Raw genomic sequence first — 14,538 nt, 5'->3', positions numbered from 1 at the left:
TCCTGGATAGATTCAAACACCAGAGAGTTTATTAAAAATCCATACAATCTACAGCAACATTTTGGGCAGCTATGTGCCCTTGAGAATTTATCAGTTTTCAATGTAGGCCAATGGAATTTACTTAAATCTAGGTAAGCTGCTACATTACTCACAAATGTAATAGGGTGAGAGTTTACAAAATGTAAGTCGGTAAAATGTTATCTTCAACGTGGGAAAACATCTTGATGAGAGTTTAAATGGTGAGAGTTTTTCGAGTCTAAAAACAAGCTAGTTTGCATATTCTCCAACTCTATTACATTGGCCGAGTTTACAAAGTGTGAGAGTTAAGTCTGCTACACACTGACAGATACATTGGCCGTTCAATTGATCGGCCAATATATCTGCTGTTCGTCGGCCAGTGTGTACCCGCGTACCTGTATCACCGACATATCGCATTGGATGTGCTGCACAGCCGATGGACAGATATGTCTGCAGACATGTCTGTCCGTCGGCAGGTGTGTACGGGCAGTCTGCAGACCACCCGTACACACATAGCGACAGCTGCAAGGAGGGGGGTAGGACACGCTCTTGACTCGCTGATCGGCCGCCGGGACCCGAGGGCACAAGCAGATGATGGCCGTTCAGTGTGTATGAACGACCATCATCTGCAGATATATCTGTCAGGTGTGTACCCACCTTTACTGCTAAACTCTTACATTTTCTAAACTCTCACCCTATTACATTTGGCCCCTAGTCATTAAAATCAATTCAGATTTGTCCAGTGATTTATGATACTGATGACTTTATATCCGTATCAGCTGTACTGCATATTTGCGTTCAATGCTATCCCGCTATCATTCAGATTTGCTACTATGAAATACACTGGAATGGCTAAGTCATTGTGCCATGATCTGGTGCATCCACCAAACTTTTGGATGTCATTTAATTAATTCTTATAAATGAAATGAGAGAAGTGCTCCATCTTTGTGCATATAATGAGCTATAATATTATAACTATGCTATATTTATTATCATAATTATTACTCTAACTTGTTATTGTTGCATATTACAGAGATAAGTTGTCCAAATGATCCACAGAAAAGGAACGACATCCCTCAACATATTGATCTGAATACCTTCCTAAAGATAAACAATCATATTAATAAAATAAGCTGGATAGGAAACAAGAGCAGCTACATGTTCACATAATAAATAGTGAAGGGAAAAAACACAAAATGCTAATTCATATTCCACTGAATCTACAGAGGTTCCTCTTCATATTTTGCCTTATATTTCTTATCTGCACCATTTTGTTCTCCTGCCATCACCAGTCACCGAGACAGAAAGAAGAGAATGATGCAATGCAGAATGTTGTATCTGAAAAAGCTACTGAGTCTTGTACCAAGATGTTGAAGGCAAAACACCCTGGTATATGGACCATCAATTCTGTTGGCCGACTTGGAAATCAAATGGGTCTTTATGCCACGCTATATGCTCTTGCTAAGCTCAACAAGCGTCCAGCTTGTATCCTGCCCCAGATGTACCACTGGCTCGCGCCTATCTTTAAAATCACTCTCCCTGTCATTAGCACAGAAGATGATAGGATTATGCCATGGAAAGAATATGTGCTTAATAACTGGATGTCTGAGCAGTATGCACATATTCATAGGAAGAATGTCAAATTTATTGGTCATTACAACTCATGGACATTTTACCATCATATAAAGGATGAAATATTGAAAGAATTTACCTTCCACAGCTTCATCACTGATAAGGTCACCAAAATATTAAGACGACTAAGAGGAACACGAAAAAACTCAACCTACATTGGCGTTCATGTGAGAAGAGGAGACTATGTAGACATCATGCCACACACTTGGAAAGGTGTCATTGCCGATAGTACTTATTTGGAAAAAGCCATGGCTTACTTCCGTAACAAGTACCAAGAGATCGTGTTTGTGATAACCAGTAATGGAATGGATTGGTGCAAAAAGAATATTGACAACTCCAGGGGTGATGTCTACTTCGCTGGTGATGGACTTGAGACAAGCCCATTGAATGATTTTGCAATTCTCGCTCACTGTAACCACACAATTATGACTATTGGTACTTTTGGCTATTGGGCAGGTTACCTTGCAGGAGGAGAAGCAATGTATCTCACCAACTTCACTCTGCCAGACTCAAAACTTTTGAAGATCTTTAAATATGAAGCTTCTTTCCTCCCAGAATGGATAGGTATAGCAGCAAATATGGCACCTTTAATAAACAGCAGTCAAGAAGGAACAAGGAATGACGCAGTTTAGGAGTTGGAGTTTGCATGGGAGATTTTCAATATTTTTATATTAAACACCAAGTTTCCTAAATTTGATGGCTTTTCTGTCATAAAGATGTTATATACACATGGCACACTCAATTTTGCTTTCAAATATAAAATATCATAGCAAAAAATAACAAATGTAATGTGTCTTAAAGTGGGTTGTAATAACACTAAGGGGTAAACTTGCTAAAGATCGATTTTGCATATTTGTGCGATTTTTAGCAAGTCGGAGGTTTAATAATGTCAAAATCGACCAAACCAATAATCAGTCTTTAGAACAGCTCACAACATAGACAACTATAGAAATAAGAGATTTACTAGCGGTCAGTTTGTAAATTGACCAAAAACCGACGGGCAAACAATAGACCTATCTGAGGCAGGCAAGTTTGGGATCAGTATGATCTGTGCAGGCTTCTTAGGGCTAAAAGAACTGAAATAATTAACACATGTAAAAAAAAAAAATGTGTGGGTTTCAGCCTGTTCTGATCATGGAAAATCGAGGGAAAAAAACGGCAATTGGTTCTCCCTATATTCCATTAACCAGCACAAGACTGAACCAGCTGTGGTGGTAATGTCATAGCGGGGAACACACATCGTGGGGTCCCCCTGCCATCACATTAACCATCCCCAAACTAGTCAGCCCAGCGCTGTTCTTCACACCCTTGGAGGCAGTGTGTGCGGCGTAATATGTAAGAGATAGATTTAATATTGTTTTTTATAGTGGAACTACAGATCCCAGCAAGCTTGCCCCTGCATGTCGGCACTTGGAGAACCACAAGTGCCAACATTCTCGGACATTAAGTGCCCGCTGGCAGGTGTAGTCCCACTGTAAAGAAAATCTTACAAAAATGACACACCAAGGCCGGGATCTACTAAATGGAAAATGCGGTAAAAACCCCATTTTAGGGGTTTTACAGCATTTTACATATGCATCATTAGCTGGCCGCCGGGGCTCTGATGCGGAGGGTAACTCCAGCTTTTGCTGGCATTACCCTATAGAAGCCTATGGGCTTCTACCTCATCGCACTGGTATGAGGGATGCCAGCATGCCCCGTGGCCGCTACGTCTCTCTGCGCATGTACAGGTGGACTCCCAGGTCATAAACCCGGAAGTCCACAGGGCAGTGCTGATCGCAAAGGACAGCTCTTATCGGAACACACTCACACGTCATACTTACAGTATCTACTCCTTGGATGTGCTTGGTCCCCTTGTCCATGTAGTAGTCCAGGGTCTTGGTAAACACAGTGAACCGAGCCATAACTGACATTCTGTACACTATGTACTGCGCTAGTCCTGATATGGAAGTTCCTTCATGGGACACTGCACTACACAATGGTGATGCGCTGATTGGCTAAGCGTTGGACACTCTCAGCCAATCAGTGGATGCTACCATATAAACCGTCCTTCTATTTGCCATCGATTTTCAAAACAGACATAATTTACACCTGCAAACTCTGATTGCCATCAATGTCAGGTTTCAATTGAATTGAAACTTGACTGATGGTAACTATGCGGATTTTGCGGTTGGAAATCTTGTCGATGTCGGTCGACTTAGATCGATTTTAAAATCGATTTAAATTCGATCTTTAGTAAATTTACCCCTAAGTCACATTGTCACAACTTAAATTGTTTCAAAAGCAAAAAAAAGTGAAAGAGTTTTACTTTTCATTTGTATACAGCAAACCCCAGTATAAAAATGAACATTTACCTGGAGTGGCCAATATACAAATATATAACACATCAGAGTTAACAAATGTTGCATTTTAGTTCATAATTCATATTGACTGCCAAATATACTGGATCTGATTCTGAGTCGCATGCAAAGCAGCTGTAATTGGCGGCAGCCACGGAACCAGATTTAGGGGTCTTTGTACTAAGCCTAGGTGAGAGATAAAGTGGATGGAGATAAAGTACCAAACACTCAGCTCCTAACTGTGACTTTACAGGCTGTGTTTTGAAAATCACAGTTAGGAGCTGATCGGTTTGTACTTTATCTCCATCCACTTTATCTCTCTCCAAGGCTTAGTACAATTTATGTACTTGTGTAGTGGATGTAAAGTGGGAAGGATGGAGGATGAGGGTGTGTGAGTAATGAAGTTGAGACTTGGGCCACTGATGGTCTTCAGTGGTATTGGAGACGTACTGGGAACTCACATTCATTTGATTAGCTCCTATATATCTCTAAGATTCAAACTGAATGCTATTGTCTTAGACACTGTACAAGTAAGTCTGAACGTTCGCATGAGAGATCACACCGAGTGGTTGATATGTTGTGAAGATACCATATGTACCATGTTGGTGTAAACTTGTGAGACCTATTGTGAGATCACACTGAGTGGTTGATATGTTGTGAAAATATCATATGTACCATTTCAAAACAAAAATAAACAGAGAATCTCCCCTCTTTGAGCACTCCACACTCTATAATGCTGCCGACTAGACAAAAAATGGAGGCTTCAACTCCAAACAGAATAAGCATACACAGAATAATGTCCCGTACTGGTGCAAATATAGTTTTTCAAAAAGAGGAAAGTACTTTCCTTTTGAATTAAATTTGTTTCCAGACTTTGAACATATTATTTCCAGTAATTACTGTATCTTCTCTTTGACTGAATATAATCACTCCAAATCCCGATATAGGTGTGCTCAAAGAGAAAGAGACAAAACCAAAATAGTGCAATATTGCCAGAAACATGAACAAAATGTATTCAGTACATTACACTCACATAGAGAAAATTATTAAAAGCATATCACCACAAAATCACACGTGGTAAGTTGAGGTCCAGATCGTCCTCCCGTTCATATATATTACCCAGATGATATAGGAACCAAGTTCCATAGGATGAACAAAATCCTTAGTCTGGATAACTGGAGACAGGATACCACCAACAGAAGCAAAACTTAACGCGTTTCGGACGTTGTCCTTCATCAGAAGCATGGTGGTAAGTTGAATAGGGACCCATTTTATACCCCTGTGTTGTAATCATCCTCCCATAGATGGGACTTTCAGTTTCCCGCTGTTTTCCTTTACCAGAAGTGTCGCGGAACTCTCCGCGACCGGAAGTGATGTAGACCCGGATGCACCGGAAGTGACGTTGCTTCCTCCATTTTCACGAGTAGCGGCGGATGTCAGATAAGGAAAACATCCGCGCTCCACCTTGCATTCCACCGGCTGCTCAGACCAGAAGGTATGGGTCCTTCCGGCCGCAGTGTCCAGAGCCATAATAGGAATACAACAAACATTCCATCTATAAAAGTAAAGTAAAAATACAGTTTCTAGATTTATCCATATATGTTAAAAACAATGAATTGCATACAAAAACGTTTAGGAAAAGCACCGACTCTAATAGTTATAAATGGAAAAACTAGCTTACATAACAGTAACTGGCTTGATGGAATACCTTTTAGCCAGTTCCTTAGGGTTAAACGCAATTGTACAGAAGAAATGGTTTGTAATGAACAAATGGAAGAAATGTGTAATCGTTTCCTAGTAAAAGGCTATGAAACGGATAAGGTAAAAAGAGCACAAGAGAAAGCTAATAACTTGGAGAGAAAGAGTTTATTACAAGATAACAAGAATGCTAACACCAAAAAGGGTATAAATCATGAATGGTCCTTTATAAGTAATTATAATTCCCAATTTAAGGACATTGAACGCATTTCTAAGAATCATTGAAAAATTACCCTGTTATTGGGAAATCATTACCTGAAAAACCGTCTTTTATTTACAGAAAAGTCCCATCCATTAAAGATAAATTAGTAAGGAGCTCCATTGAACCTTCTAAAAGGACTAGTATTAGAAGGCAGGGTTTTCATAGATGCGGACTCTGGGCCTGATTCAGAGACGGACGCTCTGAATCAGGGCGTCTTATTTTTTTTTTTTTGGTGCGGCCTCCTGGCCGCTTGCAAAGCTGTGGGTTACCACCCACAGCTATAGCGAGCGGCCAGGTTGATGGTCACGATGGTCAAGACCATCGCGACCATTGGGCTTGCGACGAGACCCTTGTGGTAGGGTCACTTCTAGTGCTTCCGGGTCTATGTCACTTCCGGTTGCAGAGAGTTTCGCAACACTTCCGGTAAAGGAAAGCAGCGGGAAACTGAAAGCCCAGTCTATGAGAGGATGATTACAACACAGGGGTATAAAAAGGTTCCCTATTCAACTTACCAGCATGCTTCTGATGAAGGACCACGTCCGAAACGCGTTAAGTATTGGTGTATTACGGTTTTGCTTCTGTTGGTGGTATCCTGTCTCCAGTTATCCAGACTAAGGATTTTGTTCATCCTATGGAATTTGGTTCTATATCATCTGGGTAATATATATGAACGGGAGGATGATCTGGACCCCAACTTACCACGTGTGATTTTTGTGGTGATATGCTTTTAATAATTTTCTCTGTGTGAGTATAGTTTACTGATTACATTTTGTTCATGTTTCTGGCAATATTGCACTATTTTGGTTTTGTCTCTTTCTCTTTGAGCACACCTATATCGGGATTTGGAGTGATTATATTCAGTCAAAGAGAAGATACAACAATTACTGAAAATAATATATACAAAGTCTTGAAACAACTTTAATTTAAAATGAAAGTACTTTCCTCTTTTTGAAAACTATATTTGCGGGACATTATTCTGTGTATAACCATATGTGCCATGTTGGTGTAAACTTGTGAGACCTATTGTTTAGGTAAGCTGGGATCTTCTCCATTGTTGCACATTGGCAAATCTGACTATAGACTTATGGCCCGATTCAGAGCTGCACACATGTTAGCCGCAACTGCACTCGCACTACGTGCATAGAACTTATTACAGATATTCACCTGTATGCTGAGTTGTGGGAGGAACACAAAAGTGACCTGTCCTAAAATTCAGACCCTCAGCCAATGATGCCTGTGGTGCCAGATGTTGGTCCTAACAGCCAGGTGCCGGTGTTTTCACATTGACCTCTATTAGTGATGAACAATTTGAATCTATCCAATGCAGGTGGGAACCATCTAATTGAGTGGCCATAGAAATCTTAAGGTGCCTACACACTTGACGATATTTTATACGATGTGCCCGATTCCAATGCATCGTGACTACAAATCATGTAAAATATGCCCAAATCGTGTGTGTCCACTCACGATCATGATGCCGATGCACATACCTGCAGATCGTACATCGCATCTTCAGATTTGTCGTGCTGTAGGGCAGATTTGCCGATCTAGTACACGATGTGGTGCAGATCGTGAGTACTTTTCTTACTCACGATCTATGACATGATCTGTCTTACGTCCCGTAACTTGAATGACAGATCCCTATACACGCCCAATCGCCACCTTGAGCAGCATCGTGATATGAAGGAGAAGGAAGGACAGGATTCAGCCTGCACACCCAAGTCTGGACTTCTTTGTTTTGGTGAGTATTGCTGCTGCATTAAATCATCACCACTGTCCACCAATTTGAGCCACCCACTGTCCACCTATAAATGCCTGACCAAGCCACCGCCCACCTATATAAGGCAGCGGTGTCTAGGTCATGCATTACACACCCTGCCCACCAATGTGAGCCACCCACCTACCCACTGCCTACCAATGTCATCCACCCTCTGTCCCCCTAAAAGTATAAAGCATGACCCAGCCACCACCTGCCAATATGAGGCGGGCAGTGGCTGGGTAATGCATTATACACCCTGTCCACCAATGTGAGCCACCCAGCTACCCACTGGCCACCAATGTCACGGGCCACCTATTAAATACCTAGAAAATATGAAAACACCATAACAAACATTAAAACACCATACCAAATATATTAAAACACCGTAAAAAACATATTACAACACCATAACAAACATATTACAACACCATAACAAACTTATTAAAACCCTGTAAAAAACATATTAAAACACCATAACAAACATTAAAACCTTGTAAAAAACATATTAAAACACCATAACATGAGCAAAGACTTAAACATGTGCCTAAAAATTAAAATATCAACATTAAAAATCACAAAACTATTTACAATTATTGCTAAAACTGTATATCTTTATATTTTTCTTCTTCCTAGGAATGTCTATTGATAAGGAGCGAGAATTTGTCACTGGATTCCTGGAAATCCTGGAGTCCAAAGAATGTCTATGGCAGATAAGCTGTAGAGAATACTCCAATAAGTCCCAAAAAATGGCAGAGGAATTGCTCGAGTACACCAAGAAGTTTTGTTCGGATGCTACCATCAAAACGGTCCGCACCAAAATCCAAAATTTGAAAATTTGAGGCCGGTGTATGTGAAGGAATGGAAGAAAGTGAACGGATCCAAGCGGTCTGCACCTTCCACCGATGACCCCTATCAGCCCACGCTGTGGTACTACAACCTGATGACCTTTATAAGCGAGCAGGAGCCACAGCGGCAGTCTCTGGTCTTGATGGCCGAGCGAGAGGGAGAAGAGGAGGCGGCAGAAGTGAGTGGACCGTCTGAGGATGTTTTGGTAAGTAGAGACACAGTGCCTGATTCAGAGCCGGACGCTATTTGCGCTCGCTCGTTCAGAAAAAGGGGCTGGATATTTAAATTGAGCACTCGCTCTTTGCGGTCTGTTGACGCCTCTATGTCTGAGCGAGCGAACGAAACATGCACTCGCTATTTTGTAAAGACACCCCCTGGCTGCTCACATCATATGTCATCTCCGCTATTTATTAGATTAATCGAGTACATCGAAAGGCGTCTGAACTGCTTGCAGTGCTTGTGGTTGGATTTTCCTACCGCAATCATGCGAACAGTTCAGGCTAAGAAACAACCAAGTGACGTGGTCGATGACGCTGCTTTGTTAATTATGCACACCCTTAAAACGCCCGTTTTGACCGTTTGGCATGCCTGTGTTCGGATCACCACTCCCCGTTTTCAAGCACCTTCCCTTGTTACCACCCACAAACGCCTCATCCTGTCACTCAAATTAGCAGGCACTCGCTATTTTGCAAGCGCTCGATTTTCGACCGCACTGACTGGTTGGCGCATGTGCATTACGACCCATACGCATGCGCAGTTGTGCGAACATCGCTCGGAGTGAACGAGCGTCCGCTTACGAGCGGCTATGAATCATGCCCACAGTTCATACTCCAAAACCTTTTTTTTTTTTTTGTAAACAAAACATTTTAGAAAACTCATAAATGTCCACTTTAGTCAGTTATCTCAGAGTCCTCCTGCCATGGCACCGCACCTGGTCCACTGAAATAGGCCATATACTCCTCCCTCACTTCTTTGGCACGTGCTGTCGATGTTGTTTGAATTGGAGGTGTAGACACTGATGTAAACTGGGCAATCTCCTCCAGATGTCCTGCATCTTCTGGTCTAGCTGTGACTGGTCCCCATTGTGTAGTTTTTCTTCGCAAAAAGTTACGCAGCACACAGCACGCCATCAAGACCCAGTCTATCTTGACCACACATAGGTTTATGGTGGTGTGGAAAATGCGGAACCGGTTACTCAGCATTCCAAACGCAATTTACACACTGCGCCATGCCTGGGATAGACGATAGTTGTAGATCCTCTTCTCTCTGGTCAGGCCCCTCTGTGCGAATGGCTTCAACACATGTTCATGTAAAGCAAAAGCCTCGCCTGCAACATAAACGTAATTTAGGCCATGCTTTGTCTCGTCCAGTGATGGCAAGTTGAAGTTTTGTTGGTGAGTCTCTGGTAGAATGCCGTCTGTTTGCAGGACCCACCATCCGAAGCACGGCCATTCTTGCCGACATCCACAAACAGAAATTCATAGTTGGCATTCACCACTGCCATGAGAAAGATGCTGAAGAAGCCTTTATAGTTGTAGTAATATGATCCGGTGTTGGCAGGTGAGTTGAGTATATGTTTTCTATCGATGGCTCCTCTGCAGTTAGGGAAATTCCAACGTTGTTCAAACTCTTCAGTGATGGTCTTCCACTCATACACAGTGTTTGGAAGCTAGAAAAATTGTAAAAAATGGGTTAAAACATGACCATAATATTTTTTCTCCATTTTTTTTTCCTATATAGACTCCCACCGAAGACCCTGATTTGTCCACAACTCCAGACATTAATCTGATCGGGGACAGCAAGGTGGATACCTCATCCCCATGCCCACCGACCATTCAACCCCCCCAACATCTTCCGCACCTACCCAAAGATAAAAAATGGCAGGAGAGAAAGCAGCAGCAACAGCAACCCACTGAGCTGGAGGACATATTACAGCAACAGGCGGAACGAATCTTCCAAAGAAAACCGGACCATATTGATGACTTTACATCACATACAAATAGCGCAATGCGCCAAATGATAGGGCAAACACAGAGGGAGTTCCAGAGGCTCATCTATGAGCTGCTGATTAGGGCTATAAATTCTAATCTGCATATTTCCACATACATAGCAGACCCTCTTATGTGCTCACCTGCTCAAACTGCCTCTGTGAGGCCCCACCAGCCCAGTTGGAGGCTACTCCCCCACCTTGTACCCCATCCACAAGCCAGGCAATTTACACTGCCATGCTGGAGGCATGATAAGATGATTTGCCCCATTTTTTGAAGATGTAATGTATTTTTTTTATTATTGTTGCCTGTACTATCACCAAATTTATCACTCCCAATAGGTACTGTATGGTATACAGTGGTGATGACACTGATTGGACAAGGTCACTACCCACATGGTGCAAGTACAGATTGATGGAAGCCGGGGCCACAATCTCTACTTGTGCCATGTGTGTATTTGTCTGTTCAATCTGGCATCTGACCCACCGTATACTATACAGCAGCCTAGCTATTGGGACTGATACAATATGGTGATAATGCTATTTTCTAAATTTTATATGCATCATTTAAAATTTATATATAAAAAAAACACCCAAAAATTTTCTTTATTACTGTGCAGTGTTGTTGGTACGGTGTTGTTAATGCAGCCTTATTGGCTGACAATATTGTTCTTTAAAGAATGAAAACAAAAAAAAAGAAGATAAAAAGTTTTTCTTTCACAAGAAACAAATGTGTAGTGTGTTTTCTTTTCTAACCTTGCAATACTGGTACTGCAGCACTTTAACAATAGCCTTGCAGGTCTCCGGGATGATGACGCCCAAGGACTGAGGGGGGATGAGTGATCTTCCTGTAGCCAGTGGTATGGTTCATTGGGTCTACATTGTGTAGATAGACAATGTTTAGGTAGACAATAGAAGATAGACAGGCAATATATTGACAGGGACTGAAGGTCGACATGGTCTGAAGGTCGGCACACTAAAGGTCGACTGGTAACAAGGTTGACAGGTACTGAACGTCGACAGGCAATAGGTCAACAGGTGTAGAAGGTTGACAGGCAGTAGGTCGACATGGACTGAAGGTGGACAGGGTCAGAAGGTTGACACACTAAAGGTCGACTGGTAACAAGGTCGACAGGTATGAAGGTCGACAGGCAGTAGGTCGACAGGGACTGAAGATCGACAGGGTCAGAAGGTGGACACACTAAAGGTCGACTGATAACAAGGTCAACAGGTATGAAGGAAGGTCGACAGGCAGTATGTCGACACTCATAGTCAAATGGTCGACACATTTTTTTTTTCAGGGTTAGTGTCAGGGTTAGGCACATACTCCAATGGGTCGACTAGTAACAAGGTCGACAGGTATGAAGTTCGACAGGCAGTAGGTCGACACTTATATAGTCAAATGGTCAACACATTTTTTTTTTTAAGGTTAGTGTCGGGGTTAGGCACTTACTCCGATAGTTAGGGACTTACTCCAATGGGTCAACTAGTAACAAGGTCGACATTCAGTAGGTCGACACTTATATAGTCAAATGGTAGATACTTTTTTTCTAGGGTCAGGGTTAGGGACTTACTATGACGGGTTGACTAGTAACAAGGTCGACAGGCAGTAGGTCGACACTTATACAGTCAAATGATTGACACTTTTTTGGGGGGGTTAATGTCGGGGTTAGGATTAGGCACTTACTCCGACGGTTAGGGACTTACAACGACGGGTCGACTAGTAACAAGGTCGACACTCATATAGTCAAATGGTCGACACATTTTTTTTTTTTTAGGGTTAGTGTCAGGGTTAGGCACTTACTCTGATGGTTAGGGTTAGGCACTTACCCCAACAGTTAGGGTTAGGCACTTACCCCGATGGTTAGGGTTAGGCACTTACCCTGACGGTTAGGGTTAGGCCCTTACGCCGACGGTTAGGCACCAAGAGGAGGGTCAGGGTAAAGATTAGGGCTAAAAAACAAACCATGTGTCGACCATTTGCATATTGACCATATGAGTGTTGACCTAATGACCATGTTGACCTTCAGTACATGTCAACCTTGTTACCAGTCAACCTTTAGTGTGTTGACCTTCTGACCCTGTCAACCTTCAGTCCATGTCGACCTACTGCCTGTCGACCATGTTACCAGTCGACCTTTAGTGTGCCGAACTTCTGACCCTGTCGACCTATTGCCTGTCGACCTTCATACCTGTTGACCTTGTTACCAGCCGTCCTTTAGTGTGTCAACCTTCTGACCCCGTCGACCTTCAGTTCCTGTTGACCTACTGCCTGTCGACATTCCATACCTGTTGACCTTGTTACCAGTCGACCTTTAGTGTGTCGATCTTATGACCATGTCGACCTTCAGTCCCTGTAGACCTACTGCCTGTTGACCTTCAGTACCTGTCAACCTTCAGTGTGTCGATCTTCAGACCCTGTCGACCTTCAGTCCCTGTGTATCTTCCATTTTCTACCCAAACATTGACTATCTAGACAATGTAGACCTAATGACCGTATACCATAGCCAGGTACCTCAGGGTAGCCACCAGCCTCTCTTCAGCAGGGATTGTTGCCCTCCGCAGCCTTTTGTCCTGCCTCCAGATGTGGGGGGTCACCATACTCAGCAACTCCTGGAGGGTGGTATCATCCATGCCCTGGTAGTTGCGGTAGTCGTCTGGGTTGTTCTCCTTGATCTCCATCAGCAGGGACATGCGAGAGCAAGTATCCCTTTGCAGCAGCCACTCCTTGGTCCAGCATGCTCTCCTCCTTCGCTGGGCCCTCTCCTTCATCACCTTGACCCCAGCATAGGCGACAAACACTCTATACTGATAGGGATCCATCAGCACAGAATTCAGGAACAGGATAGAATGCAGGTAGCACACACTTGCAGTTAGAACACACTTTGTAAAGGCAAGTCAAATACAAAGCAGAACACAGTATCAATGTACAGGGTTCAGCAGGTATACACCTAGCCTCACTAGTAGCAGAGCAGAATGTGCACAGAGTTAAAATGGCAACTGCTTTTTATACCCCCTAGCTAGCCCCGCCCATTATTTAAATTTCCAACCAATCGTGAAGATCCTCGTATCTTGTTTGGTAAGTTCACCATTCATCGTGCACGATCTCACGATTTGGACATCCGACACGATGCACGATAGATCAAATTGGCGACTTTTCAGACCAAATCGTGCCCACGACTGCCTAGGAGCTCCTGGGGAGAGTTCAAGGGAAATCGTACATGATGTCGGATCGTGAGCACATCGCCAAGTGTGTAGGCACCTGCATGGAGAAAATTTGGGTAGAGTCCGAACTAGTCAATCAGAACCATTTATACACAATAACAAGGAATATATTCTGAAAATCAACATTCCGGTTTTAGCTAAGAAAAGACTATTACTTGGTTGGTGGTGCACCAGATAATATTTGTGAAAACACAATAGTAACTGTATATTGCAAAGAAGCAAAAGAACAAATATAGTCTTACTGGTGCACTCTTGATAAATAGAAAAAGGCAATCAAAAAAAGAGTATAGAATAATCTATAATAATACTTAACCTTTAATATTTATACGATAAAATAGTGTATAATAGATACACTTATTATTACCTGGGATCACAAACAACAGACAACAAATAATCATAAAATACACATCAATAGTTAATACAATATTGACATAATTATGGCGAAAATATTCTTCCCACAGTTCCCTTGTGTAATCATAGAATCAAATGAATTAATTGAGATGAATTTATGAGGGAACCAGAATAGATACACCACACCTTCCTGACATGTAAAAAACTTATTTAGATGATCTCATTGAATATATTAGAGAACCAGTCAAGCAATAAAAGTCAGAAATCAAAAAAGCTGTACATTAAGCCAAAATTGTTGTACTAATAATCCCTAATATCACTGTCCCATTAGATTTAATTGGGAACACTGGCCCTCATTCAGAGCCGCTCGTTAGCGGCAGTACGCTCGTTCCGAGCGATGTTTGCACATCTGCGCATGCGT

At 42.4% G+C, this 14,538-nt stretch overlaps 1 protein-coding gene across 1 annotated transcript; it reads left to right on the top strand.

Annotated features, from left to right (window-relative positions):
* Positions 1 to 1,214: 1,214 nt before the first annotated feature.
* LOC148501104 (galactoside alpha-(1,2)-fucosyltransferase 2-like) lies at positions 1,215 to 2,282 on the top strand. The gene has a single exon (XM_088450971.1). It carries the CDS (start codon positions 1,215 to 1,217, stop codon positions 2,280 to 2,282), a length of 1,068 nt encoding a protein of 355 aa, XP_088307097.1.
* Positions 2,283 to 14,538: the final 12,256 nt, after the last annotated feature.

The sequence above is a fragment of the Taudactylus pleione genome, unplaced genomic scaffold (genome assembly GCF_031769625.1).
Source record: "Taudactylus pleione unplaced genomic scaffold, aTauple2 ptg000535l, whole genome shotgun sequence".
NCBI lineage: Eukaryota > Metazoa > Chordata > Amphibia > Anura > Myobatrachidae > Taudactylus > Taudactylus pleione.
The sequence above is the reverse complement of the archived record's forward strand: the minus strand, read 5'-3'. Positions and strand labels throughout refer to the sequence as shown.

Bases quoted from the DNA above. Each gene is read 5' to 3' on its own strand.
- LOC148501104 (XM_088450971.1), top strand. From the start codon at position 1,215: ATGCTAATTCATATTCCACTGAATCTACAGAGGTTCCTCTTCATATTT.